This window comes from Sinocyclocheilus grahami, unplaced genomic scaffold, assembly GCF_001515645.1.
Source record: "Sinocyclocheilus grahami isolate Dianchi unplaced genomic scaffold, SAMN03320097.WGS_v1.1 scaffold232.1, whole genome shotgun sequence".
NCBI lineage: Eukaryota > Metazoa > Chordata > Actinopteri > Cypriniformes > Cyprinidae > Sinocyclocheilus > Sinocyclocheilus grahami.
In genome coordinates, this window is record NW_015505411.1 from 443,829 (window position 1) to 453,052 (window position 9,224).

A 9,224-nucleotide genomic window follows, 5' to 3' on the forward strand; every position below is an offset into this window, starting at 1 on the left:
GTGCTGTAATTCAGAAGTCCTGTTATTGTACAATTTCAACAGTGGCTCTCAACTGGTGGGTCATGATCCAAAAATGGGTCATGGGTCAGTTCTGATGGTCAGCCACAGCAAGGGGGGAAAAGATCAATGTGGAAAAAAAATTGCAGCTGTTTTTTTTTTGTGCATAGTTACAACAGCAAAATGTGTATCATAAAAGTTAAGAAAATCTTTCAAATATCCTTTGCAGCAAATTCAGTTTGTGTCTAATTAGGCAGGACAGGATGACACCCTCATTCTTTAAATCCATGAACAAAACTATGAAATATGAACCTGATTACATTAACTACAGGCTCAGTTAAAATTATAATAAACATGGTTTGTGCAGTCCATAGACAAACTTTTGTATGGTGCCAATTACTGCTGCATTGAGCCTGAACCCAAAAAAATTTATCAAATGCAAAAACCAAACATATATTTCTGCATTGAGCCTAGATAATTCTAAAACAATTGAATTAACAAGCGGAAACGCCAATATGCAGTGTAACACCTGGGTTATAAAGTAAAACCAGGTGAAAACCACTGCACCTCCAGCAAAAGGACAAAATCTAGATACTTTTTAATAACACTTGACTCTGGAACGTAATTCAATTAAATACACATTTATATAGTGCATTTCACGATCATTGCAAAGCAGCTTCACAGAAAAAGTTTAAGGCGCTTATCCCAAATGTGCCTTGAATGACAACACACCACTTTGTCAGATTTATATGGAGACAAAGTGACCCAACGGTTAACAGATTTGATTTACCAACCTCCCACTTGGATGAAAGCAAAAGCATCAACAGTTAAACAGTCTAGACCATTGAAATTTCTGAGGATTCTTTTTCCAAGGAAATAAAATGCATAGAAGCCATGCTAAACAGATTAACCATGGCTAAAAGAGTCATTTCCTGGTAACATGGATCATGATCCATGACTCAATGTTAAGAAGAGAAAAAAAATACAAGCAAGCATTTCTTTATTGGTAACAATCAACGCATAACTTGCAAAATCATTAAAACACATGGTTTACAATAGAAATGCCCCAACTCATTTTAGACGTTCTCCAAAAATTCTCCCAACAATAAAGTTTGCTCTACTCAAGTTGCATCACTTCCGAGGAACAAGCCACCAGTCACTGAATACATGTGGCCGAAAAAGAAGCCATCAACGGAATCTGTTAAGAGAAAGGGAAAACCTAAATTCACTTTAAAACTCAAACCAGGTTACACATTACATAAACACTGCCTGAATTAAATTCTTATACATGCATGTGTCTTGCGACAGGATCCAGGCACAGAGAAGGTGACCTCTGACCCAGGTTTTAGCAAGAGTAGCTCACTCTACCCCCCTGACATGACCACTAGAAACACCAACAGCCTCCAGTGGACAAAGCATAGGAGGGATCATGAGACTAGATCAGACTGGTTGAATGAAAAAAATACAAGCAGTTTGAAATACAAGCAGAAAAAGCAGTGATATGCCCAAGTTACTCACCTAATGACTGTAGTTCTTACATTCTCTGCCTTTGCCATTAGCTGCAAAATACAAATTTAGACCGATCAAGTATCTTAATACAATTAGCAAGGCTAACTATTATAAAAATTGTTTCTCCCGACAGGATCCGAAGCAAGGAATGTTAAGCCAATACTTCAGGTTTTTGAGAGAATTCATCTACCCCCCTGTCTTAATCACTCAAGACATAACAGGACTTGAATGTGCAATAAAAGGGGTTGAAAGAAACTAGAAAGAAAAGTAAATCACTTACCAATTAATGGTTAGAGAAGGATTCTCAAGCACAACTGTGGCCTCAGGGCCAAACCAATATATGAGCCTAGACATGAAGATAAAAAAAATTAAAACATACAAACATATACTAAGCTTACTGCTTTAGAGCTGAACTTTCCTTTAAGCAAGAACTAGAGTAATGAGAAAGAATTTCTCTACTCTCTTTTGTTAGTCAATGAGGATTTTAAGCTAATAAATGCTTCCTTACCCTTATAGGGAAGACATCGTAGAAACTGGCATGTTTCTCTTCAGTCAGGGGGTTCAGATGGACAATCTATTAAACAGATGCAATCAACATCAGCAGGCCGCACATTCACCACGTGCGTTCCCGGGTAACACGTGGCACTGCTTCACAACTTAATACTTCTAGAATATGACCAAAGCTTGGCGGCAAGCTGTGCAACATGTTTTATCGAGCATCTTTTGTTTTACTCCAAGAACTATTTTAATACCTTTCTATACACTTAAGCTCACTGTAACTGCTCTGGTAAACTAAACTTGATTATTTGCGACACAACTTGTACATGTTTTACTGTGCGTGTAAGCGTAAAATGAAGCATAGCTTCAGGTAAGTTTAAAAAAAATATATATATATTTTAAATCTAAGAGAACCTTACCAACGTCCATACTGCGCCCGCTCATGCTGTCTCTGACCGTGTGTGTGAGATCTTTGTGCGACAGTGCAGTGCGGGAAGCAATGAACACGTGTGAGCTGTGAGGAATTCTGGGATATTTAAAGAGACCGCCTCCAGTTCATTTAAGCGAATCGTCTCTTTCAGTTCATTCAAAGATAAAAAAAAATGACTCCTAAAAACGCTCGGACGATTCAGTTTGATTGGCGAACAAAGCGGTCAGTTTCGGGAAAAGATCCAACTCGAAAAAACTATTATTGATTAATCTAATGATAAAATGAATGGATGGCAGCAGGGCATATGAGAGGGTGTTTATGTTCACAAATTATTACTCGAGAAATTATCTTTTTATACGTTCGCATTTAAACTACTGGGACCTAATATAACCTTTATTAATAATAACCTTTATTTGACCCTCTAACTCTAACACTTTCTATTCTATTATAATTCTACTTTATTTTTCATTTTTTTGTTCTTTATTTCAAAAACAACAACAACAAAAAAACAAACACTAGCTTTCTATTTATTCTATTCTATCTACTTGTTTTTCTTTGTTTGTGTGTGTGTGTGTGTGTGTGTGTGTGTGTGATCTATATATATATATACATCTTGCTATGTGTAGTGCGTTAGGCTAACCGAGACCTGTCGTTTGCACTTATATATTGTTGCTCTTTTGTTAGTTTTGACTGCTTTTATTGTCCTCATTTGTAAGTCGCTTTGGATAAAAGCGTATGCTAAATGACTAAATGTAATATTATTTATATGCACAACTGTATAGAATGTACTTCATATTACCCAGAAAATGTGTCATTTAGTGTGCTCCAAGTTCATTTATGGGCTTTGAATGTACTGTGGAGTTGTGAATTGTGCATTGGGACAACCCTTTATTTGGTCCCGCATCTAAAACAAATTCTATTGGCCACAACGAAAGTTCGAACGCATGTTTTCGACATTCATTGGTGAATCGATCTGTCAATCAATTGAGCAGCTTTTCGTGTCGTAGACGCCAAAAGCACCAATTGTGTTCCAGTGGGCGGGGTTTGACCAGTAATCCAGGATGTGAATGTTTTGTTTAGTCCGTGTAACTGGCAATGATGTTTACAATAAATATATTCTGCATTTTTATTCTTAGTTGCAGTGACCATGAAGAAAACAACTAGACGAAAGCCGCAGACGTTTATCTCTCGTTTTGTTCGCACTTTGAATGAGCAGTGGGGATTGAATGGTCACTGATTGCTGTCCTCGGCTGGGATTGCAGCTTGGCCTGTCAGTGTACTGCTGTTACAGTCATGTTTATTTCATAAAGATGGCAACGAGGGGCACATTATAAACTAAATGACTGTCAGAAACATCGCCTCCATTTGTAATATGGTGAGTATAGCGTGGGTGGCGTGCTGGCTTGCTCTTACGTAATGAAGATAGTTGAATGGCTTTCCTCACAATCAGGTGCATGACCTCTTTATGAGCTGCTGTATGCATGGATCACCACTGTACTGAATCAGCTCTCAGAAATAGACCTATGTATTTGTTCAAATAATAAACTGAGACTAGAAGTGTAAGAAATTGCTTAAACTGACTTATCTTAAAGGAAAACATGGGCAGAATCAGTGATGATGCCCTTTTATGTTGTGATAGCTCAGGCTAGTAATCTGTGTTGTTAATCTTGCATATTAAAAGCTAAAAATTGTCTCAGTGATAAAGTAGTTTAAGTGGCCTCTCTGTAAATTGTTTCACTTCCTGAGATGTAAATGAGTGTCTGTGTGCTTTGCATAGATATTTATTGTCTATAGTTTGAGCATATTTCCAAAATGTTACTTGTTGAAATATTATTTAATATGGAGCTGCTCTTAATAATATAGTTCCCCACATAATGAAAATGGTTGTAATGTACAGGTCGCTCATTTCGAGCCAGTTTGAATGAAATGGCACTGGCTCTTTAAAACTTCAGAAAAGTTGAAACAACACCATAAAAGAAGCCAATATCATCTTCTGGAGTCATATGATAGCTTTGTGAGCTGAAATGGGATTGAGCTGAACACATTATTTTTGCTTTTATGAACTAGATGTGTTATTGTTAGTATTAATTATATACTAATACAGTATTTATTCATATTTAGAATTAGCTTCCGTTTTCATTTTATTTTCAGTGTTAGTCATTTTGTTAGTAATTTGTCTAGTGCTTTTGTCATTTTTATGTCACGACTGCACAAAGCATAGAGCAGATTTATTGAACAATTTCTTAGATTTTGGGATTCATCCCAAAAAAAAAAACTATCGCATGACTTATGGAGACTTGTAATATCACCATCACTGTACTTGTACTACGTTAAGCAAGAAAGTTCCTACAAGTTTGTACTTAAACTCTCTGTATTGCTTTTCTTTTGCCATTTTAAAAGTTTTAAGATGGCTAATGGGAGCCCATAGTGTTATGTAATGCTGTAGTTTCACAGAGTTGTTTCTGTGGGATATCTGACATTGCCTGAATATTTTAGTGCCAGAAACTAACATGAAGCCTCTAACCACTGTCAGTTGTTCATCCTTAGATAACTTCAGGTATTGTGTCAATTTGAACTAGATGTGGTTAGGAACAGGAAGAGTGAATTATTGCCAGCATGAGGGCACACAACGTCTGACTGCTGTTTAGGGCTAGTTATGTAACCAATGACCGGACAGGGTTCATTTGTTCATCTCATTGGTGTGTGTTTGGAGCCACATCTTAGTGGCTCATTGACCACATATACAAGGCAAGCTAATGAAATGTTCTCCTTTATGTCTTCCATGTTCAGTCCTGCTTAAATGGCCTCGATTAGTGTGTGTTTGGTGCACACAACTGCAGACCTGTCTTTCAGTTTGAAATCATGGCTCAATTAACTTTGCTTTCATTTGAGAACACAAGTCTATTACCTGTGCCTGTGTCTGGCAACATATTGCCTTATATGTTTTTGTGTGTTTGTGTATGTGCTCATTTATGTGCTGTGGAAGGTTTCTAATCAGAAACAAAGATGGCCTAGCTGACAGTTGTATGTAGACACCCTATTTATAAAGTCAAATGTTGGCAGAAGTATCTTTACATTGTTTAGCCAACATAATGCCTGTTAATCTAAAGCCTTTGAGCTCAGAGGATTCAATAGCCCTCATGAACGAATGCAGCCCATTACTTAATTATTTATGACCTAAAATATTCAAGCTCTTAAGTCTGTCTTTCACAATGCCGTATTTATATTTCAATAGGTAATGAAGATCTATTAGTGCTGGAATTGAAGGTCTTTGTGGATTCATATTTCCTACAGATAAAAGGGCTGCTGTCTCGGTTGGGTTAATAACACAAAACTAGACAATGCACAGATACAGAGAGCGGCTATTTCCCATCTTTCAACTGTCTTGACTTCACTGGTGTATGACTTTGATCTCTGGATCTGATTGTGGTGCTTAGTCATTACCTGATCTGCTCATTCAGAGTCATCCAGTGATACCCGGGTTCTAAAGGTATGTCAGGTTATAAAAGGGCGGCCATATACACTACCGTTCAAAACTTTGGGGTCAGTAAGGTTTTTTTTATGTTTTTGAAAGAAGTCTTTTATGCTGAGCACAGCTGCATGTATTTGATTAAAAATACAGTAGAAAAAATTGACAAAATATCTGTTTTCTATTTTAATATATTTTAAATGTCATTTATTCCTGTGTTGGCTAAGCTGAATTTCCAGCAGCCATTACTAAGTTAAGTTAAGGTAGGCCTAAGTGTTTCTTATTATTATCATCAATGTTGAAAACCGTTTCTCTTGATATTTTTGTGGAAACTGAGATAATTTTTCTTATTGATTGATAGAAAGTTCAAAAGAACATCATTTATTTTTATTAAATTATATATATGTATATATATATATATATATATATATATTTTTTTTTTTTTTTATATATAGAGAGAGAAATCTTTTGTAACAATATAAATGTCTTTACTGTCACTATTGATCAGTTTAATACATCCTTGCTAAATAAAAGTATTAATTTATTTAAAAAATTGAGGGGCAATATTTGTCCCCTGCAATTGCCAAATCCCATTTTTGAGGGAATTAAATTGTTATGATTATTATGAATTATTTTATGTGTATATGTAAAACTACAGTATTTCAATTAAAATTTGTTACCTGAAATACATTCTACATTCATTGAAACTGATCTGCAAAATGGCTTGGGCTTCTAATGTCTGATGCCAAAATATGCTAAAATATGACCACCATATTTACATATGAATAAATATATAAAACATGCCTTTAAATCACTTTATCATTTTTTCACATTCAGTGACATTTCTGACCCTTTTCTAGGTCAAATTTCAAAAGATAGAGTGAATACATAAATGTGGCTGGTATCTTATGAACACTGATTTCAGTGTTACTAGAAGAGAAACCATCTAGAGCAGGGGTGGCGAACGTCGGTCCTGGAGAGCCGCAGCCCTGCAGAGTTTTGCTTCAACCCTAATCAAACACACCTGAACAAGCTAATCAAGGTCTGAACAGTTACTAGGAAGCTACAGGCAGGTGAGTTTTAATTAGGGTTGGAGCTGAACTCTGCAGGGCTGCGGCTCTCCAGGACCGGAGTTCGCCACCCCTGGTCTAGAGTCTCATTGTACTGAGGCTAAAGTGAAACTCTGATCTTGTCCCGCTGATTCAGTTACATTCTGTCATGGATTCTTATCCAGCATCACTTCCTGCTTAGTTGTTCTATCCATTATTAAGGCTTTGTGTATCATCCCTGTTACAACTTAAATTTCATCTCATTCAGTTGCTGATAAATTGAACCATTACAACACTTGATCCTTGAGTATCAGGTTTCAAAAATCATATGCCTAACTGCCAGTGGATTTTTGCAGTTATTGTGAATGTTATCAGGAGTTGAACATAGTTACTGTTTGTACATATAAAAAAATAATAATAATAAAATAAAGATTTTTATGTTTCTATATGACTAAAACCAGAACACCTCAGTGTTCAGTGTTAACATGAGTATTTATTGATAGTAACGACGAAGTGACGTGACATGTGGCCAAGTATGGTGACCCATACTCGGAATTAGTGCTCTGCATTTATCCCATCCAAAGTGCACACACACAGCAGTGAACACACACACACACCCGGAACAGTGGCCAGCCATTTTTGCTGCGGCGCCCGGGGAGCATTTGGGGGTTCGGTGCCTTGCTCAAGGGCACCTCAGTCGTGGTATTGAAGGTGGGAGAGAGCGCTATACATTCACTCCCCCCACCTACAATCCCTGCCGGTACGAGACTCGAACCCACAATCTTTGGGTTACGAGTCCGACTCTAACCATTAGGCCACGACTTTCCCAGTATTATAGTATTCCATACTTGGCATTGACGTGTAAATTAAGAAAGCTTACCAGGCATAATTATGTCTTACCGACTGGTAATGGTAGTACTATAAAAAGCAAACAAGCGTAGGTCATTGTGTCACTTGCAGCATCATATACGAGATGAGTCACTCTCGAGTTTGAGGTAAATCGTGATTTTGTTCCTCATATTTCCATTTTGGTGGCTTAATGTCACTTCATGGCGTTTTAGAGAAAACTTTAGAGATAAATGCCTTTAATTATAGCTGTGAGTCTTCTCACTTTGTCTCAAAATGTGATGTATGAGAATGAATATTCAATGTAAAATTAAAGTGTAATTGCCAAGTCTTTTATTTTTCCTCTCTCTTTGTCATTTCAGGGCACCAATGCCTCTGCTCTGGAGAAAGACATTGGTCCAGAGCAGTTCCCCATTAATGAACACTATTTTGGATTGGTCAATGTAAGTATCACTTAGCACCAGACTAACCCTTAAACAGACACATGACTGGTGAAGTCCTGTTTACGGAGCAAAAATACAATACGTATTATACACATGGTAATGGTTTGCATATTTGTTCAGTGAAACATTGAGTAGCTCAGTTTTCTCATGTTATCATGCCTAACAACATTATTCATTGTAAATTTGAGGGGCACCACAGCATCAAAACAAAACAACCAGCTGAAATGTTTCACTGAGTTGAAAAGCTGGCTACCCATTTTATTTGTTATTTTCAACAGAAGTGAGTGGTTTATTTGTACTCTTCAGCGAAATGTATAAGCATTTGATTTCCACTGCAGAACATGTCAGCTTGACTAAGCAGAATGTCTTCCTGCTGCCATTAGTGCAGCTGGTATAATTAATGAACATGTTACTGTTCAGTCTTAAAGCTGAATCTTTCAGGTCAAGCTGCCTCTTTGTTTTGGCAGAACAGTTAATTCAGTAATTCAGTGAATAGTCAGGAGATCCACAGAAATCAGGTCACAGTTGTTATTTTTCTTATTGTCTCTTATTTAGTTTAGAAAGAGGTCCACATAAATTAGGTCATATTTATTATAATTTATTTTTCTTTATTTAGATTCATAGGAGAATTGTCAGCCTGAACTAATGAGAATTGCATTAATTTTAATTAAGAATTTACTGCCATCATAAAGCGACGATAAAACAAAGCAATTAACTTAATGAGAGAATTGATTAGTGTAACATCAAAATGATGTGTCTGAGTATACAGGTGCATCTCAATAAATTAGAATGTCGTGGAAAAATTTCAGTAATTCAACTCAAATTGTGAAACTCGTGTATTAAATAAATTCAGTGCACATAGACTGAAGTAGTTTAAGTCTTTGGTTCTTTTAATTGTGATGATTTTGGCTCACATTTCACAAAAACCCACCAATTCACTATCTCAACAAATTAGAATACTTCATAAGACCAATAAAAAAAAA

At 36.5% G+C, this 9,224-nt stretch overlaps 1 protein-coding gene and 1 long non-coding RNA gene across 3 annotated transcripts in view; one reads left to right on the top strand and one right to left on the bottom strand.

Moving 5' to 3' along the window:
• Positions 1–972: 972 nt before the first annotated feature.
• Positions 973–2,529, bottom strand: LOC107597441 (uncharacterized). Its single transcript, XR_001610459.1, has 5 exons — positions 2,424–2,529; positions 2,015–2,080; positions 1,787–1,852; positions 1,516–1,556; positions 973–1,195 (listed from the first exon to the last, which is right to left on the bottom strand). It is a non-coding gene; the product is annotated as an uncharacterized lncRNA (long non-coding RNA).
• A 908-nt stretch (positions 2,530–3,437) lies between these two features.
• usp46 (ubiquitin specific peptidase 46) overlaps positions 3,438–9,224 on the top strand; it is a 15,896-nt gene continuing 10,109 nt past the window's right edge. Inside the window, exons 1-3 of one of the 2 annotated variants that reach the window (XM_016288498.1) lie at positions 3,438–3,497; positions 3,571–3,809; positions 8,161–8,241. In XM_016288498.1, the coding sequence (XP_016143984.1) occupies positions 3,774–3,809; positions 8,161–8,241 (117 nt within the window). In that variant the 5' untranslated portion in view covers positions 3,438–3,497; positions 3,571–3,773. Of the gene's footprint in view, positions 3,810–8,160; positions 8,242–9,224 lie in introns of both variants that reach the window. The other variant, XM_016288497.1, reaches the window with a different exon arrangement.